Source organism: Carcharodon carcharias, assembly GCF_017639515.1.
Source record: "Carcharodon carcharias isolate sCarCar2 chromosome 37 unlocalized genomic scaffold, sCarCar2.pri SUPER_37_unloc_3, whole genome shotgun sequence".
Classification (NCBI taxonomy): Eukaryota; Metazoa; Chordata; class Chondrichthyes; order Lamniformes; family Lamnidae; genus Carcharodon; species Carcharodon carcharias.
In genome coordinates, this window is record NW_024470768.1 from 336,687 (window position 1) to 364,653 (window position 27,967).

General features: G+C 54.3%; 2 protein-coding genes across 7 annotated transcripts in view; both read left to right on the forward strand.

The window, feature by feature from the left end:
- The first annotated feature begins 617 nt into the window (after nt 1–617).
- On the forward strand, nt 618–15,086 carry men1 (multiple endocrine neoplasia I). 3 transcript variants are annotated; one of them, XM_041182064.1, is made up of 10 exons: nt 618–772; nt 2,869–3,336; nt 4,596–4,804; nt 5,150–5,278; nt 5,947–5,987; nt 8,249–8,336; nt 9,679–9,815; nt 11,350–11,491; nt 12,261–12,434; nt 14,601–15,086. In XM_041182064.1, the coding sequence occupies exons 2-10, from the start codon at nt 2,892–2,894 to the stop codon at nt 15,045–15,047; spliced, it is 1,812 nt and encodes a 603-aa protein (XP_041037998.1). In that variant the 5' UTR covers nt 618–772; nt 2,869–2,891; the 3' UTR covers nt 15,048–15,086. The 3 variants fall into 3 exon arrangements, with proteins under 3 accessions (XP_041037998.1, XP_041037999.1, XP_041037997.1); XM_041182063.1 differs by having other exon boundaries at nt 622–819; XM_041182065.1 differs by lacking the exon at nt 12,261–12,434 and having other exon boundaries at nt 621–819.
- Nucleotides 15,087–16,865: 1,779 nt separating this feature from the next.
- LOC121274741 (mitogen-activated protein kinase kinase kinase kinase 2-like) overlaps nt 16,866–27,967 on the forward strand; it is a 60,897-nt gene continuing 49,795 nt past the window's right edge. For 3 of the 4 annotated variants that reach the window (XM_041182081.1, XM_041182082.1, XM_041182083.1), the window contains exon 1: nt 16,866–17,146. In XM_041182081.1, coding sequence (XP_041038015.1) covers nt 17,021–17,146 — 126 coding nt within the window. In that variant the 5' untranslated portion in view covers nt 16,866–17,020. Of the gene's footprint in view, nt 17,152–27,967 lie in introns of all 4 variants that reach the window. The other variant, XM_041182084.1, reaches the window with a different exon arrangement.

Genomic DNA, 27,967 nt, shown 5'->3' on the forward strand with positions numbered 1-27,967 from the left:
CAGCAAGACCTGGACAATATCCAGGCTTGGGGCTGACAAGTGGCAAGTAACATTCACACCGCACAAGTGTCAGGCAATGACCATCTCCAACAAGAGAGAATCTAACCATCGCCCCTTGACATTCAATGGCATTAACATCGCTGAATCCCCCACTGGCAACATCCTGGGGGTTACCATTGACCAGAAACTGAACTGGACCCAGCCAGATAAATACTGTGGCTACAAGAGCAGGTCAGAGGCTGGGAATCCTGCACTGCAGATGGCCAGTGGGCACACTATTTGTGAAGTTGAGGAGATTTAAATGGGTTTGAACCCCCTCCCCCATCCCAATGACCAACCCACCCAACTGGACAACCCTCAGCAAAAAAAAGGCGCCAAACCCTTGCGCATGTGCGCTGCTCTGGGGTGGAGGGGGGGGGGGGGGGGGCGGCGGTTACTGAAGGAACTACTAATCCCAGCGTCCCTGGCCCTCCGCATGCGCAGTGAGAGCGAGAGTGGGAAAAGCCTACAACACCCGGCATGCCCCTCCCCCACCAAACTCTGGGGCGGGCATGCGCAGTGGCGGCCAAGCCGGTGGGGGCATGCGCATTGGCGGCCGAGCCGGTGGGTTGAAACTACAACTCCCGGCGTCCGCGCGGGCGTCGCGGCGCCGGGCCTGGTCGGTTGCTGAGGCGGGCGAAGGCCCCTGAGTGAGAGGAGGAACCCCGGGTCGGAGAGAGGGGGAAAAGAGGACGACAAGGACGAGGAGGAGGCGGTGGCGGCTTCCGTTCAGGTATCGTGAGGAGCGCGAGAGGTGGCCGTGGGATTTATTAATTAAAGGTAGATCTGTGCTTTTGTCCCGGTTTCGTTGTCGGCCCGTGCCTCGAACTTTTTGGGTTAAAATAAAACCCTCCCTCGCCCTGTTTATCGCCAAAATAATCACCAGTAGCGCGCAGCAGAATATTACATTGCTCATTTTCCTCTATTGTTGTCCCAGTCTCTTTATCCAGGAGCAATGCCGCAGGGGGTCAGCTAAATAATCACCTAGTGTGCAGCAGAATATTACATTGCTCGTTTTCCTCTATTGTCCCAGTCTCTTTATCCAGGAGCAATGCCGCAGGGGGTCAGCTAAATAATCACCTAGTGTGCAGCAGAATATTACATTGCTCGTTTTCCTCTATTGTCCCAGTCTCTTTATCCAGGAGCAATGCCGCAAGGGGTCAGCTAAATAATCACCTAGTGTGCAGCAGAATATTACATTGCTCATTTTCACCTATTGTTGTCCCAGTCTCTTTATCCAGGAGCAATGCCGCAGGGGGTCAGCTAAATAATCACCTTGTGTGCAGCAGAATATTACATTGCTCGTTTTCCTCTATTCTGGACCCAGAATCTTTATCCAGGAGCAATGCTGCAGGGGGTCAGCTAAATAATCACCTAGTGTCCAGCGGAATATTACATTGCTCGTTTTCACCTATTGTTGTCCCAGTCTCTTTATCCAGGAGCAATGCCGCAGGGGGTCAGCTATATAATCACCTTGTGTGCAGCAGAATATTACATTGCTCGTTTTCACCTATTGTTGTCCCAGTCTCTTTATCCAGGAGCAATGCCGCAGGGGGTCAGCTAAATAATCACCTAGTGTCCAGCGGAATATTACATTGCTCGTTTTCACCTATTGTTGTCCCAGTCTCTTTATCCAGGAGCAATGCCGCAGGGGGTCAGCTAAATAATCACCTTGTGTGCAGCAGAATATTACATTGCTCGTTTTCACCTATTGTTGTCCCAGTCTCTTTATCCAGGAGCAATGCCGCAGGGGGTCAGCTATATAATCACCTTGTGTGCAGCAGAATATTACATTGCTTGTTTTCACCTATTGTTGTCCCAGTCTCTTTATCCAGGAGCAATGCCGCAGGGGGTCAGCTAAATAATCACCTTGTGTGCAGCAGAATATTACATTGCTCGTTTTCACCTATTGTTGTCCCAGTCTCTTTATCCAGGAGCAATGCCGCAGGGGGTCAGCCAAATAATCACCAGTAGCATGCTGCAGAATATTACATTGCTTGTTTTTACCTATTGTTGTCCCAGACTCTTTATCCAGGAGCAATGCCACATAAGGTCAGCTATATAATCACCAGTAGCGTGCCGCAGAAAATTACCTTGCTCGTTTTCACCTATTGTTGTCCCGGATTCTTTATCCAGGAGCAATGCCGCAGGGGGTCAGCTAAATAATCAGTAGTAGTGTGCTGCAGAATATTACATTGCTTGTTTTCACCTATTGTTGTCCCAGACTCTTTATCCAGGAACAATGCCACATAAGGTCAGCTATATAATCACCAGTAGCGTGCTGCAGAATATTACATTGCTCGTTTTCACCTATTGTTGTCCCGGATTCTTTATCCAGGAGCAATGCTGGGGTGGGGGGGGTGGGGTCAGCTAAATAATCACCAATTGTGCGGCCTAATCTGTGCTCACGTTGACAGATGGTGGATCCCATCACTTTATCCTGGAGCAACATCACTGGGAATCAGCTAAGTATTTGCCAGTACTGTGCAGTGGAACTGTACAGTGCTCACCCGCTCACCCAAGCGGTGGTGATTGGTTGGCGGTCAATGCCTTGGCCAATCAGTCGACCTGCCGACTTATCCTTTCCTCCCGGAGTATAAATGGTTGTGATGGTTTGAAATTTGGCACTCTCGCATTGGTGCTGACAAGCGCAGAATGAGAAGCTTCGGAAACGTGTCTCTCTTGTCAGCAATGTGGAGTCTAACTAACTGCCAAATAACAACAGTCACATCGATTTGATGAGCTGCAGTGTAAATGTACTCTTTCCTGACCGGGATATGTTGCTGCTTTTAAATTTGTCTGGCCCTGACTGTCGATGTTATGTGGTAGGTGATTCGCCTGGGAAAGGCAGGATGGGTTTGAGGTCCACACAGGCTGCCTTTTTCCCCATCGGCAGCATCGCCGAGGTGGTGAAGCTGTTTGAGTTCGAGCTGAGGAGGGACGAGCCCGACCTCACCCTGCTGTCCCTCGTCCTGGGCTTCGTCGAGCACTTCCTGGCTGTCAACAGAGTCGTTCCCATCAATGTGCCCGGTTACAGCTTTGAGGCCTCCTCGTTGGAGGCTGGCTCAGAGTCCGCAGCCTGTTTCCCCCGTGTGGACCTCCTTCAGATCAGGGCCCTGCACACCAGATTCACCACCATGATCCGGGGAGCAGTCGACCGGTCCCTCTACCCTCTGAAGGGGGGTTACTCTAGCCGGGAGCTAGTGAAGAAGATATCCGACGTTATCTGGAACAGCTTGAGCCGCTCGTACTTCAAGGACAGAGCGCACATCCAGTCTCTCTTCAGCTTCATCACGGGTGAGTCCCTGTGCCTCGCGCGCTTTAACCTAGTCTTGCTGTTTAACGCCCCATAATCGCCATGGGCTGGGGGTGAGCACACTCTGCTCAGCCTCAGAACATGGTGTCGCCTCTTTCAAATGCTTACGCTAGTCCCACACTTGGGTGCCATCTTTTGGAGGAGGCGTTAATCTGATGCCCCTAGCCACCCCCACCCCTTGGGTAGGCGTAAAAGATCCCACCGCCCACCATTTTGGAAGGAGAACGGGAGAGGGGTGAATTCTTCTGAATGCCCTGGACTCCATATTCGTCCCTCAACCAAACATCACAGCTTCTTCCTGTGAATATTGGTTATAAAACAGTGTTTGTGTTTGACTTTGCTAATTAAACCACTAAGCTCTGTTAAGACACAGCGATTGGTAAAGGCTGAGTTGTTTAAATCCCAGAGGGGAACTTGAAACAACTGTCATGACCCAAATTTTCAATTGGTATGTTTGAGATGCAGCTCTGAAATTCAGGAATAAGACCACTGAGCCTCAAGAGGTTTTTTTTATATAAAACTAAATTAAACATTTATTAATTTACAACAAATTAAACATATACACATGTCTACAAATTACTCCCATAATTTTTAAACAAATCTCCAAATTAATCTCTCCCAGGTAAGTCTTCACCAAGACAACAATAACCCACAGACTTTAAACAGACACCAGGCAAAGCACATTTGACTTAACAAATTCAAGATGAGGTTCCTTGCAGCCTGGTTCCTCTGCAGACACAGTTGTAGGCTTACAGGCTGGTTAGATCTTACACACAATCCCCTTTCCCTCTTTATACCTAGCTTCCCCTTTGAATGTAAATTTTCCATGGTATCACTCGGCTTTTAACTTCACACCTTCTAACAATAACATTTTCATCCCACTAATTTTATTAGTAATGTTGCTTGGCGTCTCCCAGCTAGGTGCAAGATTTTACTCCCACTCTTGAATGCTTTACTCAACAAATGCAAATTTACACTTTACCTTCTATCCTCCTTACTGTTCACCCAATTAACATCGCAAACTACGATACACCAAAGCATCCAGTCCAGCTGGCTTTAATCCAATTAAGACACACACGGTCAGACACATAGACACAGAGCCCACTATGACTCCATTTAAATTGTTTCCAATAACGTTATAGACATTAATATCTCCTCATGACATCTCGGATTCTCATTTTGAAACAAGGCTTCGCTTTACATCTTACCGTTTTGTCTCTCTCTCTCCCCCTTCGCTCAGGTACTAAACTGGATAGCTCGGGGGTGGCCTTTGCAGTGGTGGCTGCCTGCCAGGTCCTGGGACTCCGTGATGTCCACTTGGGGCTATCGGAGGATCATGCCTGGGTGATCTTTGGTGAAAACGGGGAGGAGACGGCCGAGGTGACCTGGCATGGCAAAGGCAACGAGGACAGGAGGGGACAGACCGTGACTGCAGGCATTGCCGAAAGGGTGAGGGTGCCAGAAGCGGAGTGTGCGCGCGTGTGTGTCTGTGTGTGTGTGTGTCTGTGTGTGTGTGTGTCTGTGTGTGTGTGTGTCTGTGTGTGTGTGTGTCTGTGTGTGTGTGTGTCTGTGTGTGTGTGTCTGTGTGTGTGTGTCTGTGTGTGTGTGTCTGTGTGTGTGTGTCTGTGTGTGTGTGTGTCTGTGTGTGTGTGTGTCTGTGTGTGTGTGTGTGTGTGTCTGTGTGTGTGTCTGTGTGTGTGCTGTGCATGTGTGTCAAAGAAAAACCCTCCGTTCTGCTTGTAGCTGTGACATTTCCCCTCAGTTAGCCCCTTGGTTTTGTCTGCTTTGTCGCAGAGCTGGCTGTACCTGAAAGGCTCTTACCTGAAATGCGACCGCAAAATGGAAGTGGCGCTCATGGTGTGTGCCATCAACCCATCGATTGACCACCACACTGACAGCGTGGAGCTCCTGCAGCTGCAGCAGGTGAGAGCTCGGGACCTGGTGGGTGGCGAGCCGGACAACTCGCGGAGCGGTCCGGCCGATGGAAGTGCCGGGACGGGGGACGTGTGAGCCCCTAGCTGCCTGACCACATTCCGACGTGAAGCACCCCGCGGTCGATTGGATTGTGAACGCTCACCGCCTAGGCTGGCGCTGCAGGGGAGGGTAATGTTGGAAGCAAAACCACATACCTGCAGCAACAGTGCGCGTTTATATAGCTCCTTACGTGTAATAAAACTGTCCCACTGGAGCAATATCAAACAAGATCTGACCCCAAGCCACGTTAGGAGATGTTAGGACATGTGACCTAAAGCTTGGTCAAAGATGTTTTATTTGGAATTAAGTAGAATATAGACTAGAGAATCAGGCTGATATTTCTACTCCACTCGAGCCTCCTCCCACCCCCCTCTCCATCTCCCCCCCATCACCATATCCTTCTATTCCTTTGTCCCTCATGTGTTTATCCAGCTTCCCCCTTCAAGGTATCGATACTACTCACCTCGACCGGTCCCTGTGGGAGCGAGTCCCTCATTCTCCCCACTCTCTCTGGGTGAAGGTGATAGTGTTAAAGACAAAGTTTAAAGACAGAAATTTCGGGAAGGAATTCCGGTCGGTACCTGAGATTAATTTCTATGCCTTTTCTTCCCTTTTAGCACCTCCTGTGGCTACTGTACGATCTCGGGCACCTGAGCAAGTGAGTGTCGCTGTTCCGTTTCTTTGAGTTCCCTCAGCTAGCTTGATTCAGATGAGGGCTGTAAATGGAGGTTGAATATGTATGTAGAGAGAGAGAGAGACTTAGTCTTCTCGGAGCAAATTGTGAGGTTTCGCTTTGCCATGTGGGGGTCCTATTATTTCGGAGGAGAAGTTAAACCAGCTGCCCTCTCGGGGGGTGTGGGGGGGGGTGGTGTAAAAGATCCCACGGCCGCAATTGGAAGAAGAGCGGGGGGGAGCTGGGGGGTGGGGCGAGTGGGGGGGGGGGGGGGGGGGGGGTGGGGTGGGCTGGGGGGGGGGGTGGTGGTGGGGAGCTGGGGGGTGGGGCGGGCGGGGGGGGAGCTGGAGCGGGCGGGTGGGGTAGCTGGGGGGTGGGGCGGGCGGTGGGGGTAGCTGGGGGGTGGGGCGGGCGGGGGGGATAGCTGGGGGGGTGGGGCGGGGGGGGGGAACTGGGGGGGGAGCTGGGGGGTGGGGTGGGCGGGGGGGGAGCTGGGGGGGTGGGGTGGGCGGGGGGGGAGCTGGGGGGGTGGGGCGGGGGGCTGGGGGTGGGGGCGGGGTGGGGTGGGGCGGGGGGTGTGGGTGGGGGTGGGTGGTGTGGGTGGGGGGGGGGTGGCAGGGTCAGTTCTCCCCTGGGGCTGATATTGGGGAATTAAAAGCCTCAACCGGATGATCGCTGTCGCACTGCTAGTTAGGAACAGGAGGATGCAATTCAGCCCCTCCAGCCTGTTCCACCATTCAGTGAAGATAGTGACTGTTCTGTGTCTTAACTCTATCCACCGCAGGCTTCGCTCCATACCTCCTGATACCCTACTGGGCCAGCATTGAGTGCTTTTTGTGGGAGAGACTTTGACACTTTCCCTGCTGTGTGCTCAAATGGGCTGCTGTGTTTCTGACAGTGCAATACTTGCTGAGAGCTTTGTTGACAGTGGAATGCTTTGGGATGTTCTGAGGTGGTCATAGATGCTGTGCAGACAGTGAGATCCCACAAATAGCCATTAAGCAAGTTAGAATTAGGAGCAGGAGTAGGCCGCTCAGCCCCTCGAGCCTTAGTACGATCATGGCTGATCTGATTGTGGCCTTAACCCCACTTTCCTGTCTGTCCCCCCATAACCCTCGTCTCCCTTGTCGATCAAAAATCTGTCTAACTCGGCCTTGAATATATTCAGTGACCCAGCCTCCCCTGCTCGCTGGGGGGCGGTGGGGGAGAATCCCACAGACTGACCACCCTCTGAAAGAGGAAATTCCTCCTGATCCCAGTCTTCAATAGGAGACCCCTTATTCAGAAACTGTGCCCCCCTCCTCGTTCTAGATTCCCCCACGAGGGGGAATCATCCTCTCAGCCTCCACCCTGTCAAACCCCACCCCCCTCAGGATCTGATATGTTTCAATAAGATCACCTCTCATTCTTCTAAACCCCAATGGGTACAGGGCCCAACCTGCTCAACCTTTCCTCATAAGACAAACCCCTTTCATCCCGGGAATCAGCCAAGTGAACCTTCTCTGAACGGCCTCCAGTGCGAGTCTATCCCTCCTTAAGCCATCCGCCTCCTCCTCGAGGTAGCCTGCTCTAAAGGGGCCTTGATGACCATGGACTTCCATTGCATTGGTCCATGGTTACGCTTGGCAAAGTACGACAGTGGTTTGCCATTGCCTCCTGCAGTATGGCTGACCGGGAAACTCTCTCGCTGTTTTCAGCTGCCGTCAGGCGTATTGGAAGGATGTACAGGCTGATGATCAACCTGTCTTGCCCCGTTCTGAGCGCACCTTTATGGCCATCAAGTCCTGAAGTGGGATGCAAACCTGGAGTTTCTGACTTGGAGGTAGGGTCGCTACCCACTGCTCCACAAGACCTTCTCTCCTTAAATAAGGAGCCAAAAACTACACAGTACTTCAGGTGTAGTCCCACTTTTGCCCTGTATGGTTGTAGCAAGACCTCCCTACTTTTATATTCCATCCCCCTTACAATAAACGCCAACATTCCATTTGCCTTCCTAATGATTTGCCGCATCTGCATACTAACCTCTTGTGATTCATATACCAGGACATCCAGATTCCTCTGTAGCACAGCGCAGTTAGTAGGTGGCAGTGCTTGAAGGAGGAATGTTAGCTACGTCATGGCGAGAACTCTTCACATTCTCCCAGGGGATCCCAGCTACAAGGTCTGGTCACATTGTTCCATAGCACACCTGGTTGATTCTGAGTGAGCTGGTGATGTCTGAGTGGTTTTTGCTTTGTGTCTGGCAGGTATCCAATGGCACTGGGGAATCTGGCAGACTTAGAGGAGTTGGAACCAATGCCAGGGAGACCAGATCCGCTGACGCTTTATCATCAGGTTCACTGCATGGTTTATCAATCACTAACTGTTTAATTGACTGCATCGGACTGATACTTGTGGACCAGACACAGCACGGGGTTAGAGACAGAATAAAGCCCCCTCTACACTGTCCCCATCAAACACTCCCAGGACAGGTACAGCACGGGGTTAGATACAGAGTAAAGCTCCCTCTACACTGTCCCCATCAAACACTCCCAGGACAGGTACAGCACGGGGTTAGATACAGAGTAAAGCTCCCTCTACACTGTCCCCATCAAACACTCCCAGGACAGGTACAGCACGGGGTTAGATGCAGAGTAAAGCTCCCTCTACACTGTCCCCATCAAACACTCCCAGGACAGGTACAGCACGGGGTTAGATGCAGAGTAAAGCTCCCTCTACACTGTCCCAATCAAACACTCCCAGGACAGGTACAGCACGGGGTTAGATACAGAGTAAATCTCCCTCTACACTGTCTCCATCAAACACTCCCAGGACAGGTACAGCACGGGATTAGATACAGAGTAAAGCTCCCTCTACACCGTCCCCATCAAAAACTCCCAGGACAGGGACAGAACAGGGTTAGATACAGAGTAAATCTCCCTCTACGCTGTCCCCATCAAACACTCCCAGGACAGGTACAGCATGGGGTTAGATACAGAGTAAAGCTCCCTCTACACTGTCCCCATCAAACACTCCCAGGACAGATACAGCACGGGGTTAGATACAGAGTAAAGCTCCCTCTACACTGTCCCCATCAAACACTCCCAGGACAGGTACAGCACGGGGTTAGATACAGAGTAAAGCTCCCTCTACACTGTCCCCATCAAACACTCCCAGGACAGGTACAGCACTGGGTTAGATACAGAGTAAAGCTCCCCCTACACTGTCCCCATCAAACACTCCCAGGACAGGTACAGCACGGGGTTAGATACAGAGTAAAGCTCCCTCTACACCGTCCCCATCAAACACTCCCAGGACAGGTACAGCACGGGGTTAGATACAGAGTAAAGCTCCCTCTACACTGTCCCCATCAAACACTCCCAGGACAGGTACAGCACGGGATTAGATACAGAGTAAAGCTCCCTCTACACCGTCCCCATCAAACACTCCCAGGACAGGTACAGCACGGGGTTAGATACAGAGTAAAGCTCCCTCTACACTGTCCCCATCAAACACTCCCAGGACAGGTACAGCACGGGATTAGATACAGAGTAAAGCTCCCTCTACACCGTCCCCATCAAACAGCTCTGACTGTTAATTGTAAGTTTACTCTTTGCTGTGTCTGGGTTAATTCAGTACTTCCATTTCCGCTGATGTCTCGATGTTTCATTTCGTCACCTTCATTCTCACCATGCAGGGCATTTCCTCAGCGAAAGAGTATTACAACAATGAACATGTCTACCCTTACGTCTACCTGGCAAGCTACTTCTGTCGTAATAAGAATGTCAAGGAGGCTCTGGCCTCCTGGGGTGACGCAGCCACCGTCATTCAGGAGTAAGTTGCTACCTCCTCTCTTAACATATATTTAAGGTACTTGGTTGAAGAAGCGATGACGATATGAGGAGAAAAGTTTTGACAGAGTGAGTGATTAGCATCTGGAACGCATCGCCCGAGAGTGTGGTTGAGGCAGATTCAGTCGAGCCTTGTAAGGGGAAATTTGGATGGTGATCTGAAAAGGAAGGAAGTGCAGGATTACAGGGAGAATGGGGGGGTGCTGGTGGTGGAGGGGGTGGTGGTGGGGGGGCGGTGGGGTGGGGGTGGGAATGGCACGAGGTGAGTTGCTTAATTGGAGATTCAGGGCAAACATGAAGCGCTGTGCCCAGCCTGTGATCTCTGTTCCTGTGATCCAGGAGTAGCTACGTGCATCTCGATCTGTTCTGATCATTCCGGGAGAGCTCCCTAGCCCTTCCAGCAGTGTCCATGGGATTTTTCACACCCACCTGAGGGCAGACGCTGCCTCAGTTTAAGATCTTGTGCCAAAGATGACACCTCCGACAGTGCGGCACTCCCTCGACGCTGACCCTCCGACGGCGCGTCGCTCCCTCAGCGCTGACCCTCCGACGGCGCGGCGCTCCCTTGGCGCTGACCCTCCGACGGCGCGGCGCTCCCTTGGCGCTGACCCTCCGACGGCGCGGCGCTCCCTTGGCGCTGACCTTGCGACGGCGCGGCGCTCCCTCGGCGCTGACCCTCCGACGGCGCGGCGCTCCCTCGGCGCTGACCCTCCGGCGCGGCGCTGACCCTCCGACGGCGCGGCGCTCCCTCGGCGCTGACCCTCCGACGGCGCGGCGCTCCCTCAGCGCTGACCCTCCGACGGCGCGGCGTTCCCTCGGCGCTGACCCTCCGACGGCGCGGCGTTCCCTCGGCGCTGACCCTCCGGCGCGGCGCTCCCTCGGCGCTGACCCTCCGATGGCGCGGCGCTGACCCTCCGACAGCGCGGCGCTCCCTTGGCGCTGACCCTCCGACAGCGCGGCGCTCCCTCGGCGCTGACCCTCCGACAGCGCGGCGCTCCCTCGGCGCCGACCCTCCCAGTGGGGTTATTATATGGGAGGCTCTCCGTCGGTCCTCAGTACATCATTACTCAGCCACAAACACACTTACAGGCACTGACACCCAGATGTAACCATTTGGCCCTTGCTCTGCTGTAGGAAGGTTCACTGCCAGCCAGTGAATATTGTCTATGCTTTGTTCCTTTACCCACTCTGTTACCAAACCCTTTTGTCTTGCACCGTCACCCCATTCGGCATTTAATCTCTCCTGCCTTGTACGCTCTTGGAGATGTTCCTTGGTGTTCCCTGCTCCATTCTGTTGCTCCCTCCACAGATGCTGCCAGAGCTGCTGAGTATTTCCAGCATTTTCAGTTGGTATTTCGGATTCCCAGCAGCCACAGTCTTTTCTTTGTGCTTTAAGACCGCTCCCTTGGCAGTGGTCCCGCTGGTTTTTAGTCTTAATGCTGCTGCCTGTGAATGTTTTGCAACCAAGCCTGGAATGCTGTTTTCTCTCTTTCCCCCCAACCACCCCCCCCCACCAGTTACAATTACTGTAGGGAGGACGAGGAGATTTACAAGGAGTTCTTTGACATTGCCAACGACATCATCCCCAACCTCATCAAGGAGATGGCCAGCATGGTGGAGGCCTCCGAGGAACACGGGGACGCAGACAGTGGGACTGAGGTATTCCCGTGGAGTCTTGCTGTGCAGCGCGTCAAGCCTTTTGTCACTTTTCTGGCTTCTCCCCAACACCAGTTGCGCTTCTTACGAAGAATTGCCTGCCCTGTTGAGCAGTTTGAGCTGACTGCTAGTCTGCGTCCCAGCCGGAGGTGGAAGGCACACTTGTCTGTGACGCTCAGTGTGTCTCAGTTCTCGACAGCGGTTCCCAAAGCTCTGTGACCCATTAATAAACTTCCTCTTCCTTACGGTCTTCTCCCCAGGCCTAGTTTTAAAGAGTACCTGTTCAAGCTCTTAGCTTTAGCTTTGCGCCTTCGCTGCCTCTATTTAAGGTGTTGTGGTAGTCTCTCTCTTTCTCTCTCCCTCAGTCTCTGTGTTTCTCTCTCTCTCTCTCCCTCTCTCCTGCAGCCTCTATCTTTTAGTGCTCTCTGCCTCTGCTTCTGCCTGTGTGTCTGTCTCCCGATCTTGTTCATGTCTTTGTCTCTCCCGCGTATGCTCCTATCCCTGTTTTTCGCTTCCCCATCACCCCCCCCCCCCCCCCACTTGCGAGTGGCATGCGCACTCTGGCGCTCGCTCTCCTCCTCTAAGACGCTCCTTCAAACCAACGTCTTTGACCGAGTTTTTGGTCCCCTGTCCCTAAATATCTCTGTACGTGGCTCGGGGTCAGATTCTGTCTGACTGACGATCCTGTGAAGCGCCTCGGTGATGTTTCTACTGTGTAAGAGGGGAGTTTGTAAATGTTTTTGTTAACAATTCCTTTCTGTTTCTACCCCAGGGTCCACATGGACAGCCCACTCCCAGCACTGCCCTGCAGGACCCTGAGAGCTTTGCTCAGCTGCTGAGGTTCTATGATGGGATCTGTAAGTGGGAGGAGGGCAGCTCCACACCTGTCCTTCACGTGGGCTGGGCCACCTTCCTCGTGCAGTCCATCAGCAAGTTCGATGGACAGGTATTTGCTTTTCATCCTATACCTCCATTGCTCCCCTTCTACACAGTTGCGCCATTGGGTCAGTGCTGAGGGAGTGCCGCACTGTCGCAGGGTCAGTGCTGAGGGAGTGCCGCACTGTCGCAGGGTCAGTGCTGAGGGAGTGCCGCACTGTCGCAGGGTCAGTGCTGAGGGAGTGCCGCACTGTCGCAGGGTCAGTGCTGAGGGAGTGCCGCACTGTCGCAGGGTCAGTGCTGAGGGAGTGCCGCACTGTCGCAGGGTCAGTGCTGAGGGAGTGCCGCACTGTCGCAGGGTCAGTGCTGAGGGAGTGCCGCACTGTCGCAGGGTCAGTGCTGAGGGAGTGCCGCACTGTCGCAGGGTCAGTGCTGAGGGAGTGCCGCACTGTCGCAGGGTCAGTGCTGAGGGAGTGCCGCACTGTCGCAGGGTCAGTGCTGAGGGAGTGCCGCACTGTCGCAGGGTCAGTGCTGAGGGAGTGCCGCACTGTCGCAGGGTCAGTGCTGAGGGAGTGCCGCACTGTCGCAGGGTCAGTGCTGAGGGAGTGCCGCACTGTCGCAGGGTCAGTGCTGAGGGAGTGCCGCACTGTCGCAGGGTCAGTGCTGAGGGAGTGCCGCACTGTCGCAGGGTCAGTGCTGAGGGAGTGCCGCACTGTCGCAGGGTCAGTGCTGAGGGAGTGCCGCACTGTCGCAGGGTCAGTGCTGAGGGAGTGCCGCACTGTCGCAGGGTCAGTGCTGAGGGAGTGCCGCACTGTCGCAGGGTCAGTGCTGAGGGAGTGCCGCACTGTCGCAGGGTCAGTGCTGAGGGAGTGCCGCACTGTCGCAGGGTCAGTGCTGAGGGAGTGCCGCACTGTCGCAGGGTCAGTGCTGAGGGAGTGCCGCACTGTCGCAGGGTCAGTGCTGAGGGAGTGCCGCACTGTCGCAGGGTCAGTGCTGAGGGAGTGCCGCACTGTCGCAGGGTCAGTGCTGAGGGAGTGCCGCACTGTCGCAGGGTCAGTGCTGAGGGAGTGCCGCACTGTCGCAGGGTCAGTGCTGAGGGAGTGCCGCACTGTCGCAGGGTCAGTGCTGAGGGAGTGCCGCACTGTCGCAGGGTCAGTGCTGAGGGAGAGCCGCACTGTCGCAGGGTCAGTGCTGAGGGAGTGCCGCACTGTCGCAGGGTCAGTGCTGAGGGAGTGCCGCACTGTCGCAGGGTCAGTGCTGAGGGAGTGCCGCACTGTCGCAGGGTCAGTGCTGAGGGAGTGCCGCACTGTCGCAGGGTCAGTGCTGAGGGAGTGCCGCACTGTCGCAGGGTCAGTGCTGAGGGAGTGCCGCACTGTCGCAGGGTCAGTGCTGAGGGAGTGCCGCACTGTCGCAGGGTCAGTGCTGAGGGAGTGCCGCACTGTCGCAGGGTCAGTGCTGAGGGAGTGCCGCACTGTCGCAGGGTCAGTGCTGAGGGAGTGCCGCACTGTCGCAGGGTCAGTGCTGAGGGAGTGCCGCACTGTCGCAGGGTCAGTGCTGAGGGAGTGCCGCACTGTCGCAGGGTCAGTGCTGAGGGAGCGCCGCACTGTCGCAGGGTCAGTGCTGAGGGAGCGCCGCACTGTCGCAGGGTCAGTGCTGAGGGAGCGCCGCACTGTCGGAGGGTCAGTGCTGAGGGAGCGCCGCACTGTCGGAGGGTCAGTGCTGAGGGAGCGCCGCACTGTCGGAGGGTCAGTGCTGAGGGAGCGCCGCACTGTCGGAGGGTCAGTGCTGAGGGAGCGCCGCACTGTCGGAGGTGCCGTCTTTCAGGATGAGACATTAAACCGAGGCCCCGTCTGCCCTCTCGGGTGGGTGTAAAAGATCCCACGGCCACTATTGGAAGAAGAGCAGGGGGGAGTTCTCCCCGGTGTCCTGGGGCCAATATTTATCCCTCACCCAACATCACTAAAAACAGATGATCTGGGTCATTATCACATTGATGTTTGTGGGATCTTGCTGTGCGTCAATTGACTTGCCGCGTTTCGTACATTACAGCAGTGACCACACTTAGAAAAAGCACTCCTTCATTGGCTGCGAAGGGCTTTGGGATGTCCTGAGGTGGTCAGAGCCAAGCTCGCAAGCTCCTGACTCAGGAGAGCGAGAGAACGAGAGAGAGAGAGAGAGAGAGAGAGAGGGCGTTTAGGCCGCTGGTGTGGAGTAATAACTTTTGTGTCTGCTCTAGGTCCGTCACAAAGTGACAATCATCGTGAAGGACACGGAGACCAATGAGGATGATGACCAGCACAGTGACGATTCACGAGATGCCCGCCGGCGTGGTCCACGCCGCGAGTCCAAGGCCGAGGAGCCTCCTCCCGCCAAGAAGTTCCTGGCCGAGAAGGTGGTGGAGCGACGGCGATCAGCCCCTAGCCAGAGGACGGGGGCCACGCCTGCCCCAGCCCCAGCACCGCCCCCCCCTGTGCCCACCCCCACTCCAGGAGCCGCCTGTGTCACCTTCCACAGTGAGAAGATGAAAGGTATGAAGGAGCTGCTGACTGCCTTAAAGATCAACTCGAGTGCCATCAAATTGCAGCTGACTGCACAGTCCCAGGTCCAGATGAAGAAACAGAAACTGAGCTCAGCCAGTGACTACACCTTGTCCTTCATGAAGAGGCAACGCAAGTCCCTCTAGAGACAGAGAGCGAGGTGGGGGGGGAAACGGGGCGCGAGGCTGGGAGGAGGAGGCTGAGGGTGGGTGGGTGGGTGAGGGAGGGAGAGGGGGAAGGGAACCGAGGGAAGGGGAGAGGGGGTAGAGAGCCGAGGGAGAGGCATGGAGAGGTGTGAGACTGGGGACAGTCAGATGGCCCTGGGGCTGGTGGGCAGGTTCAATAACTTGCGCCTTTTAGTTGGGGCAGTTTGGCACCGGGTTAAGAGTCACCCCCATCCAGCCGCCACCTGTACAGCCTCCAGCTCACTGCCGCCCTGTCACCAAGCAACCAAACAGCAACTGGACGAAACCTTCAAACCGAGGTCCTGATAGCAGAGGAATTAGTGAATGCGGTGAAAATCGAACTGTCGCCTTTTGCGGAGTTGGAATATCTGAGCCTTTAGCAATGGAAAGTTAGTCAGTCGAGTCTGGTAGGACCTGATTTGAACTTTGTAGCTTTCCCCTGAGTTTGTGAATATCATTGTGTAAAATACAAATATTCCTTTTTTTTTTAAAAAAAAAAGAGTCTTGAGTTTTAAATCTCCATCTGTTCTGCTGCAGAGACTGTGTGTCCCGGTTCAGTATCTCCCCCCGCCCCACCCCCCCCCACTGCTCTGTCATCGTCCTGCGGTCAATATTTATCCCGAAAGAAAAATCTTAATGAACTGGGATCTTGCTGTGCACAGAATTGCTGCTGTGTGGGTCTACAGAGCTAATCATTCGAAACGCACTGTGGGTCTTTTCAATGCAGGTAAAATCTACAGTGTACCATTGGTTGCGGGGCACAGGGGGAACCCTCATTTAAAATGATTTTCAGACTGTGGGATCATACTATGCGGAAAATGTCTGCCACATTTCCTACAATACAAGGGGTCTGCACTTCAAAATAAAAAGAGTCCTTCATTGTCTGTGAAGCACTTCGGAACCTCCCGTGGAGGTGAAATGAGCTGGAGAGACGCGAGTCCCAACTGTAATTCTGTTTTGCAGAGTTTGGCCGGGCAGAGGTGTTTTGAAACCAACTGCTTTGCTGTTTTTTTTTTAACGTTTTATTTCTTTCACGGGATGTGGGTGTCACTGGCCTGGCCCAGCATTTATTGCCCATCCCTAGCTGCCCCTTGAGAAGGTGGGGGTGAGCTGCCTTCTTGAGCCGCTGCAGTCCATGTGGTGTAGGTACACCCACAGCGCTGTTAGGGAGGGAGTTCCAGGATTTTGATCCAGCGACAGTGAAGGAACGACCGATATATTTCCAAGTCAGGATGGTGAGTGACTTGGAGGGGAACTTCCTGGTGGTGGTGTTCCCATCTATCTGCTGCCCTTGTCCTTCTAGGTGGTAGTGGTCGTGGGTTTGGAAGGTGCTGTCGAAGGAGCCTTGGTGAGTTGCTACAGTGCATCTTGTAGATGGTACACACACTGCTGCTACTGTGTGTCGGTGGTGGAGGGAGTGGATGTGGTGCCAATCAAGCTGCTTTGTCCTGGATGGTGTTGAACTTCTTGAGTGTTGTGGGAGCTGCACTCATCCAGGCAAGTGGGGAGTATTCCATCACACTCCTGACTTGTGCCTTGTAGATGGTGGACAGGCTTTGGGGAGTCAGGAGGTGAGTTACTCACTGCAGGATTCCCAGCCTCTGACCTGCTCTTGCAGCCACAGTATCTATGTGGTTGGTCCAGTTCAGTTTCTGGTCAATGGTAACCCCCAGGATGTTGATAGTGTCAAAGGAGTTCAGCCTGGAGGTGTCACACTTTGTCGGAGAGACCGAGAACTATAAGACTACCTTGTCACTGGTTGCATATCTGCGCATGACAGGAACAGGAAAAGTGAGTCGATGTGAGGAGGGATAACGCAAGTACAATGTCTAAGGGCCGCTGAGAAGGAGCCTGCAACTGGTGTCAGCAGGGTGGAGAGAGCAGGCGAGCGAGGGAGAGACTTTGCTGAAGCGGCTGCAGGGATCGATCTGCCGATGATGATGAACAGTGTGTTTTATGATATGCCCGAGATGGAGCTGGTCATCTCTGACAAAAACCCCATGGATGAGTTTGAGTTGATCCAGCGAATCGGGAGCGGGACATATGGTGATGTGTTTAAGGTGCGGTTAGTATCTTTTTGTTAAAAATGTAAACCTCAAGAAAAGGAGAAGTCATAACCTCTCTGTCTGTCTTTCTCTCTCTCTCGCCCCCTCTGCATTCGCTCTCTCTCTCTCATTTCCGTTTTCTACCTCACTGCTGTTCCTTTTCTACTGATACCGATCTTACCTCCTGTTTACCCAGTGACATTGAACTTTTCAAATCAACAAGATTCAACCACTCTCTTCTAAGCATTCACTTTTAGAACCTGCCAGCTTTCAATCGTTTTGTTTTTGTGTAAGTGCATGATGTATTGGTTCTAGGTTTGGATCAGTAGGTAGCCCACTATCCGACGTGAGACAGTGGATTTGAGCCCCCACTTTAGAGAATTACACTCTTATCGCCCCGACTGACTCTCCCTAGGTGTTAGTATTATTGGAGGGTCAGTGCTGAGTGGACGCCGCACTATCGGAGGATCAGTATCGAGGGAGCGCCGCACTGTCGGTGGGTAAATGCTGAGGGAGGGTCAATGCTGAGGGAGTGCCGCACTGTCGGAGGGTCAGCGCTGAGGGAGCACCGCACTGTCGGAGGGTCAGCGCTGAGGGAGTGCCGCATTGACGGAGGGTCAGTGCTGAGGGAGCGCCGCACTGACGGAGGGTCAGTGCTGAGGGAGCGCCGCACTGACGGAGGGTCAGTGCTGAGGGAGCGCTGCACTGACGGAGGGTCAGTGCTGAGGGGGCGCTGCACTGACGGAGGGTCAGTGCTGAGGGAGCGCCGCACTGACGGAGGGTCAGTGCTGAGGGGGCGCTGAACTGTTGGAGGGTCAGTGCTGAGTGGACGCCGCACTATCGGAGGATCAGTATCGAGGGAGCGCCGCACTGTCGGTGGGTAAATGCTGAGGGAGGGTCAATGCTGAGGGAGCACCGCACTGTCCGAGGGTCAGTGCTGAGGGAGTGCCGCACTGTCGGAGGGTCAGCGCTGAGGGAGCGCCGCGCTGTCCGAGGGTCGGTGCTGAGGGAGCACCGCGCTGTCCGAGGGTCGGTGCTGAGGGAGCGCCGCGCTGTCCGAGGGTCGGTGCTGAGGGAGCGCCGCGCTGTCCGAGGGTCGGTGCTGAGGGAGCGCCGCGCTGTCCGAGGGTCGGTGCTGAGGGAGCACCGCGCTGTCAGAGGGTCAGTGCTGAGGAAGCGCCGCACTGTTTGAGGATCGGTGCTGAGGGAGCACCGCACTGTCCGAGGGTCACTGCTGAGGGAGAGCCGCACTGTCGGAGGATCAGTGCTGAGGGAGCGCCGCGCTGTCCGAGGGTCAATGCTGAGGGAGAGCCGCACTGTCGGAGGGTCAGTGCTGAGGGAGCGCCGCGCTGTCCGAGGGTCGGTGCTGAGGGAGCACCGCGCTGTCAGAGGGTCAGTGCTGAGGAAGCGCCACACTGTTTGAGGATCGGTGCTGAGGGAGCACCGCACTGTCCGAGGGTCACTGCTGAGGGAGAGCCGCACTGTCAGAGGATCAGTGCTGAGGGAGCGCCGCGCTGTCCGAGGGTCAATGCTGAGGGAGAGCCGCACTGTCGGAGGGTCAGTGCTGAGGGAGCGCCGCGCTGTCCGAGGGTCAGTGCTGAGGGAGCGCCGCGCTGTCCGAGGGTCAATGCTGAGGGAGAGCCGCACTGTCGGAGGGTCAATGCTGAGGGAGAACCGCACTGTCGGAGGGTCAGTGCTGAGGGAGCGCCGCGCTGTCCGAGGGTCAATGCTGAGGGAGAGCCGCACTGTCGGAGGGTCAGTGCTGAGGGAGCGCCGCGCTGTCCGAGGGTCAATGCTGAGGGAGCACCGCATTGCCGGAGGGTCGGTGCTGAGGGAGCGCCGCACTGTCGGAGGGTCAGTGCCGAGGGAGAGCCGCACTGTCGGAGGGTCAGTGCTGAGGGAGCGCCGCACTGTCGGAGGGTCAGTGCTGAGGGAGCGCCGCACTGTCGGAGGGTCAGTGCTCAGGGAGCGCCGCATTGCCAGAGGGTCGGTGCTGAGGGAGCACCAAGCTGCCGGAGGGTCAATGCTGAGGGAGCGCCGCACTGTCGGAGGGTCAGTGCTGAGGGAGCGCCGCACTGTCGGAGGGTCAATGCTGAGGGAGCACCGCACTGCCGGAGGGTCAATGCTGAGGGAGCACCGCACTGTCAGAGGGTCAGTGCTGAGGGAGAGCCGCACTGTCGGAGGGTCAGTGCTGAGGGAGAGCCGCACTGTCCGAGGGTCAGTGCTGAGGGAGCGCCGCACTGTCCGAGGGTCGGTGCTGAGGGAGAGCCGCACTGTCTGAGGATCAGTGCTGAGGGAGAGCCGCACTGTCTGAGGATCAGTGCTGAGGGAGGGCCACACTGTCAGAGGGTCAGTGCTGAGGGAGCACCGCACTCTCCGAGGGTCGGTGCTGAGGGAGAGCTGCACTGTCCGAGGGTCGGTGCTGAGGGAGAGCCGCACTGTCTGAGGATCAGTGCTGAGGGAGGGCCGCACTGTCGGAGAGTTAGCACTGAGGGAGAGCTGCACTCTCGGAGGGTCTGTGCTGAGGGAGGGCAACTGTAAAGATTACTTTCCATCCAGAGTCCATTAGCATCCTCGGAAGAGACAGGGGAACCAGATAAAGAGATTAACATTCAGACATGTTGACTGTTTCCTCATGGTATTTACTGATATTCACAAGGACTGAACATGGAAATGACGTCCCAAGGTATTTCACAAGAAGCCGATGAGAGATTAGGGACAGGTGTCCAAAAGCTCGGTCAAAGAGATCAGTTTTAAGTAGTGTCTTAAAGGAGGAGAGAGTGAGTGAGTGGGGGACAGAGAGGTTTAGGGAAGGAAATACAGTGCTTAGGGCCCCAGGCAGCTGAAGGCACGGCCGCCAATGTTGGAGCGATGGGAATCGGGGGATGGTCAAGACGCTGGAATTGGAGCACAGAAACCTTGGGATTGGAGGGGCTGGAGAAGGTTACAGGGATAGGGAGGGGTGTAGGGGCTGGAGGTGGTTACAGGGATAGGGAGGGGTGTAGGGGCTGGAGGAGGTTACTGAGATAGGGAGGGGTGTAGGGGCTGGAGGAGGTTACTGAGATAGGGAGGGGTGTAGCGGCTGGAGGAGGTTACAGAAATAGGGAGGGGTGTAGGGGCTGGAGGAGGGTACAGAGATAGGGAGGGTTGTAGGGGCTGGAGGAGGTTACAGAGATAGGGAGGGTTGTAGGGGCTGGAGGAGGTTACAGAGATAGGGAGGGGGTGAGGAGGGATTTGAACACGAGGGTGTGAATTTTAAAATCGAGGTGTGTCTGGACCGGGAGTCAGTGTGGGTCAGTGTGAGCACAGGGGGTGATGGGTGAGGGGGACTCGGTGTGAGTTCGGACACGGGGGCTGCAGAGTTTGGGATGAGCTGAGGTTTACGGAGGGTGGAACGTGGGAAAATCTCTGGGAGAGCGTGGGGATAGTCGAGTGTGGAGGCAATGGCGAGTTCGAGATTTCAGTCATATAGTCAGTGATAATTTAGTAAAACTGAAAGCATCAGTTCCCCTTCACCGTTACAGGCAGTTGAGCTAAATTTTATACTATCGTGCACATCAGCGTGTAAAAGATATCGAAGATGTAGCCACCGTTGTGGTTTTCCGTCCTTACTCCTTGTGAAGTTGTTGGGTAGCAGGGGCTGCTCTCTGTGCCGGAGAGGGAAGGACCCTGGACAAACTGCATCAAGAGCCCAGACCGCGAGTGAGGGTTTGTCCGCACTGGCGTGGGGAGGATTGCTGCTCTCCTACCACCCCCACAACCGGAACCCCTCCTCTCCCGAAGACGCTGGCTCCCGCCGCTGGCGACGATCTCTCCCCTTGACCAAGTGGCCAGTTATTCACTGTGTTCGAAAAGGAGGGGCGCCTTAAACCAGCCAGATCTCCTCCCCACCCCCCACCCCCACCAACCCCATATCCCACTTCCACCAGCGCAAAAGCGGCAGTCACGCCAGTGGAGCGGGGACCCAGGGTGTTCCTTTTCCACCCCGCTACTAACCCAAGCCCACGGCGATGAGGCCAGTTTTAGCACTGGCTGCAGCCTGGGGTACTACCAGCTGGCTCGTCGGGGTGTGGGGGGGGTGTAGCAGCTTTGCACCATTTGCTTGTGTTGTGTTGGGACTGGCCTTGCCAAGAACCTTCCTCGGCCCACCTTCCTGGAAGTTTAACACAACAATACTGAGCAGAGTAGGCCGGGGTGGGGGTGTGTGTGCAGGCTCCTGTACTATGGCGTGACTTGGGATGTTTCATGTGTCCATTGCCTGAGGAACTACGGGGGTGGGTTTTGTCTTGGCCACGACGCCTCGGTTGAATAGCCCTCCGAACGTGCACCACCCTGCGTTTTTGGGGTACTCGGGGTGTCCAGAACCTTCCGCCAGGGCCCTTCAGAGAGTGCTGTCCGTTTCCCCCCCCCCCCACCCCACCCCACCCCACCCACCCACCCCCGCTGCTCGGAAGCGTGTGCCTGCCGCAGACAGGCAGGGCTGGACTTGGCAGCGCGAACCCGCACAGTCGAATATCTCACCGCCGCCCAGTGTCAGCGCTCGCTTGGTGAAGAGCGGGCCAGCCAGTGAGGTGGCCAATGTCATCTTTGCTACGGTGATGGTCTATCAAAGCACCACAGAGAAGGGCCGAATGCCAGCATGAGCAGAGAGCGTGGGAAGTGCCCTGGTAGGCAGAGCCTTGTGGACGGATGGAGCTGTAGATTCAGTAACATGTTCATAGTGGCAGCTGGTAGAGGAAGTAACAAGATCAGTTACACATGTGGTTTTCCTGTAACCTGCGAGCCTAACGTTCCACTGTTAGCTACAGAGCAGCCTGATGGAATTTAAAAGGGCAGGGTACTCACAGGATAGGAAAACAATTAAAACCATGAGCGGCCCAGTCACAGTTCTCAATTATACGTGGAAAACAGGAAATACTTTAGTCCCAACACCCTTTACTCTGTATCTAACCCCTTGCTGTACCTATCCTGGGAGTGTTTGATGGGGACAGTGTAGAGGGAGCTTTACTCTGTATCTAACCCTGTGCTGTACCTGTCCTGGGAGTGTTTGATGGGGACAGTGTAGAGGGAGATTTACTCTCTATCTAACCCTGTGCTGTACCTGTCCTGGGAGTGTTTGATGGGGACAGTGTAGAGGGGTCTTTACCCTGTATCTAACCCCGTGCTGTACCTGTCCTGGGAGTGTTTGATGGGGACAGTGTAGAGAGAGCTTTACTCTGTATCTAACCCCGTGCTGTACCTGTCCTGGGAGTGTTTGATGGGGACAGTGTAGAGGGAGCTTTACTCTGTATCTAACCTCGTGCTGTACCTGTCCTGGGAGTGTTTGATGGGGACAGTGTAGAGGGAGCTTTACTCTGTATCTAACCCTGTGCTGTACCTGTCCTGGGAGTGTTTGATGGGGACAGTGTAGAGGGAGCTTTACTCTGTATCTAACCCCGTGCTGTACCTGTCCTGGGAGTGTTTGATGGGGACGGTGTAGAGGGAGCTTTACTCTGTATCTAACCCTGTGCTGTACCTGTCCTGGGAGTGTTTGATGGGGACAGTGTAGAGGGAGCTTTACTCTGTATCTAACCCCGTGCTGTCCCTGTCCTGGGAGTGTTTGATGGGGACAGTGTAGAGGGAGCTTTACTCTGTATTTAACCCCATGCTATACCTGTCCTGGGAGTGTTTGATGGGGACAGTGTAGAGGGAGCTTTACTCTGTATCTAACCCCGTGCTGTCCCTGTCCTGGGAGTGTTTGATGGGGACAGTGTAGAGTGAGCTTTACTCTGTATCTAACCCCGTGCTGTACCTGTCCTGGGAGTGTTTGATGGGGACAGTGTAGAGTGAGCTTTACTCTGTATCTAACCCCGTGCTGTACCTGTCCTGGGAGTGTTTGATGGGGACAGTGTAGAGGGAGCTTTACTCTGTATCTAACCCCATGCTGTACCTGTCCTGGGAGTGTTTGATGGGGACAGTGTAGAGGGAGATTTACTCTGTATCTAACCCCGTGCTGTACCTGTCCTGGGAGTGTTTGATGGGGACAGTGTAGAGGGAGATTTACTCTGTATCTAACCCCGTGCTGTACCTGTCCTGGGAGTGTTTGATGGGGACAGTGTAGAGGGAGATTTACTCTGTATCTAACCCCGTGCTGTACCTGTCCTGGGAGTGTTTGATGGGGACGGTGTAGAGGAAGCTTTACTCTGTATCTAACCCCGTGCTGTACCTGTCCTGGGAGTGTTTGATGGGGACGGTGTAGGGGGAGCTTTACTCTGTATCTAACCCCGTGCTGTCCCTGTCCTGGGAGTGTTTGATGGGGACAGTGTAGAGGGCGCTTTACTCTGTATCTAACCCCGTGCTGTACCTGTCCTGGGAGTGTTTGATGGGGACAGTGTAGAGGGAACTTTACTCTGTATCTAACCCCGTGCTGTACCTGTCCTGGGAGTGTTTGATGGGGACGGTGTAGAGGGAGCTTTACTCTGTATCTAACCCCGTGCTGTACCTGTCCTGGGAGTGTTTGATGGGGACAGTGTAGAGGGAGCTTTACTCTGTATCTAACCCCGTGCTGTACCTGTCCTGGGAGTGTTTGATGGGGACAGTGTAGAGGGAGCTTTACTCTGTATCTAACCCCGTGCTGTACCTGTCCTGGGAGTGTTTGATGGGGACGGTGTAGAGGGAGATTTACTCTGTATCTAACCCCGTTCTGTACCTGTCCTGGGAGTGTTTGATGGGGACAGTGTAGAGGGAGCTTTACTCTGTATCTAACCCCGTGCTGTACCTGTCCTGGGAGTGTTTGATGGGGACAGTCCCAGGTTTTGCAGTTTAACAGAATTCTTGCCAGGTGAAACTAAACAGCAGGAATCGCTACTGTTCCTTTCAGTCCCTAATATCTCCGTATGTGGCTCAGGGTCAGATTCCTGCCTGTTTTATGTTCCTATGAAGCACCTGGGGGAATGTTGATCTGTGTTAAAGGTGCTAGTTAAATGCAGGTTGTTAACACATGTTCTCAGACTTGTGAGACGTGTAACAATCACCTTCTCTGTGATTGTTTCCGATGTGTTTCAATCTGCTCAGAACTCAGAGAGCAATTTATAGCTTCCCTGTCAGATGGAGTTTGCAGCTTCACTTGGACTGTCTCCCTGAGGGAACTCCGCTGTTCCATTCTGACTGGAAGTTAAAGTTATACCCCAGCTGGAATCAGTCAATTTAAACTCAAGCTGACCATCAACTCCCACCCTGTTCCCGGCCGTGCTCCCCTATTGCAGCCTCTGTAAACTCCAGGACATCCAAATCACTGCTGCCCTTATCCAGAGGACATGTTTAGGAGACGGAACACAAAGCTCAGGAAGGGGTAAGTTTTAACGAGTGTCTTAGATAGAGGGCTTCCTGTCACCCCCTCGGGATGTCCCAGAGTGTTTCACACACAACGAAGGGCTTTTTTTTTTTGAAGCGTGGTCACTGTTGTGATGTAGGAAACTCAGCAGCCCATTTACGCACAGCAAGATCCCACAAACAGCAATGTGATAATGACCCAGATCATCTGTTTTTAGTGATGTTGGTTGAGGGATAAATATTGGCCCCAGGACACTGGGGAGAACTCCCCCCTGCTCTTCTCCCAATAGTGGCTGTGGGATCTTTTACCCCCACCCGAGAGGGCAGACGGGGCCTCGGTTTAATGTCTCATCCTGAAAGACGGCACCTCCGACAGCGCGGCCCTCCCTCAGCGCTGACCCTCCGACAGCGCGGCGCTCCCTCAGCGCTGACCCTCCGACAGCGCGGCGCTCCCTCAGCGCTGACCCTCCGACAGCGCGGCGCTCCCTCAGCACAGGCATTAGGACTGTCAGCTTGGATTATGAGCTGATATATCTGTGGTGGAGACGTGAACCCATAAATCTCAGACTCAGCCGAGAGAGGGAAGCGCCACCTGCCGAACCATGGATATCACAGTGATAGCGGAAAAGCATTAGGTGATGTTGAATGAGTATCTTGGTCACAGATGGAGTGTTTTGGATGATTTTTCAACACCTCACCATCAGCAGAACGTGACACCTTGTGGAAATGGTCGCTGTAGATTCACTGGACGAGAAAGAGGAAGGGGAGGGAAAGAGAGAACGATGCTAACTGCGGAAGAGAGATGAGAGAAAATCTAATGAGTGTGCTGGGCTTAAACAGAGTGCTGGATATTTCTGCTTGGTGAGAGATCAGGCAAGGAATATGGAAGAGAATTGGGAAAAGAGCCAAAGGGGGAGATGAGGAGAATGTTTTTTTTACACAGCGAGTTGTTGTGATCTGGAAGGTGCTGCCTGAAAGGACGGTGGAAGCAGATTCAATAGGAACTTTCAAAAGGGGGGAATCGGATAAATATTCAAAGGAGAAATTTGCAGGACTCTGGGGGCGAGAGAGAGCGGGGAGGGGGTTGGACTTATTGGATAGATCCTTCAAAGAGCCAGCACAGGCAAGATGGACCGAATAGCCGCCTGTGCTGTCGGATTCTTGAGAAGGGGAGGGCAAAAGAACAACTTATTTCCACAGATTGGGGTCAGAATGCAGAGGTCTGTCTCCAAAACTGAAGCCAAGTCTTGGAATTCTTTGGGTGCTGTTTCTGCGATCATGTGCCCATGGGGTCAGGCTTCATCACAGGCTTATAAATGTAAGGTGAAGTATATTGTTGGCCTTTAAATAAACAAGCATTGCTTGCGATGTGCACGAGTTTGGGGACAGCTCAAACCGTGTGAACTGTGCCCTGTTCTGCTGGATTTGCACATCACAGGAAACCAGTCAGAGGTGGCAAAGGAAGCAGCTCATCTCTGAGAGTTGGGCTCCACCCTCCCCAGATTCTCAGGTTCTGACGGTGTGAAACCCTGTCTCACCACCTCAAACGCTTAGAAACAGGAAATCAGCACGAGAACATAACACGCTCCTTGGCACGGGGTTAGATACAGAGTAAAGCTCCCTCTACACTGTCCCCATCAAACACTCCCAGGACAGGTACAGCACTGGGTTAGATACAGAGTAAAGCTCCCTCTACACCGTCCCCATCAAACACTCCCAGGACAGGTACAGCACGGGGTTAGATACAGAGTAAAGCTCCCTCTACACTGTCCCCATCAAACACTCCCAGGACAGGTACAGCACGGGGTTAGATACAGAGTAAAGCTCCCTCTACACCGTCCCCATCAAACACTCCCAGGACAGGTACAGCACGGGGTTAGATACAGAGTAAAGCTCCCTCTACACTGTCCCCATCAAACACTCCCAGGACAGGTACAGCACGGGGTTAGATACAGAGTAAAGCTCCCTCTACACTGTCCCCATCAAACACTCCCAGGACAGGTACAGCACGGGGTTAGATACAGAGTAAAGCTTCCTCTACACTGTCCCCATCAAACACTCCCAGGACAGGTACAACACGGGGTTAGATACAGAGTAAAGCTCCCTCTACACTGTCCCCATCAAACACTGCCAGGACAGGTACAGCACGGGGTTAGATACAGAGTAAAGCTCTCTCTACACTGTCCCCATCAAACACTCACAGGACAGGTACAGCACGGGGTTAGATACAGAGTAAAGCTCTCTCTACACTGTCCCCATCAAACACTCCCAGGACAGGTACAGCACGGGGTTAGATACAGAGTAAAGCTCCCTCTACATTACCTCAGGATGTCCCGCAGCGTTTCACAGACGAGGAAGGACATTTTTTTTTTTTGAAGTGTGGTCACTGTTGTAGGAAATGCAACAGCCAAATCGTGCACAGCAAGATTCCACAAACAGTAATGTGACGATGAGCCATTGGTCTGATTTTCATACATGGGATTGCAGTAACCGCGAGTCATTTACCACCACAAGATTAAGCAACACATTTTAACATGGCGGGGGGGTGGGGAGGTGATGATGCTAAGTGGGAAGGGGTTCATCAGTCTCAATCCCCTCCCCTTCCTTGGACACGAGTGTGTATTTGACCTGCGTTTTGACCCTGTCTCCATCTGAAGCCTGTCTGCTGTAGAAGTGCAGGGATGTGTGGGAGTAATGTTGGACTTTACTGTGTTTGTAATTCTGCACTGAGCCTCGAGTGTGTACGACAGCGATAACCAAGCCTTTCCTGTCAGTAACATATTATGGCCTAAGCACAGCCTTTGTCATCGCTGCCAACTTGCTTGTGCAACAGTGCTCAGCATCTTCCTGTTACTGTCAGTTGCTAGCGCACCATTGCGAGGGTTACCAACATCAGTGTTACCTGGAGAACGCTGTTGCCAGATCCAGCTGCACTGAGCATACTGCAAGCAAGTACAACCCTGGGAGACAGACCAGGAGCAATTCAAATAAAATTCACTCCTCTTCAAAGCTGTAAAATATTTATCTGCTGTAAAATACATTGGAGGCAGCGTGCTAAAATGTTGGCAAACCACTCAGCAGTGAAAGCTTGCATTTATATGGCGCCTTTAACATCCCAAGGCGCCTCATGGGAGCAAGTTTTAATCCTGAGCCACGCGTGCCGCACTGTCGGAGGGTCAGTGCTGAGGGAGCGCCGCACTGTCGGAGGGTCAGTACTGAGGGAGTGCCGCACTGTCGGAGGGTCAGTGCTGAGGGAGCGCCGCACTGTCGGAGGGTCAGTGCTGAGGGAGCGCCGCACTGTCGGAGGGTCAGTGCTGAGGGAGCACAGCACTGTTGGAGGGTCAGTGCTGAGGGAGTGCTGCACTGTCGGAGGGTCAGTGCTGAGGAAGCGATGCACTGTCGGAGGGTCAGTGCTGAGGGAGCGCCGCACTGTCGGAGGGTCAGTACTGAGGGAGTGCTGCACTGTCGGAGGGTCAGTACTGAGGGAGTGCTGCACTGTCGGAGGGTCAGTGCTGAGGGAGCGCC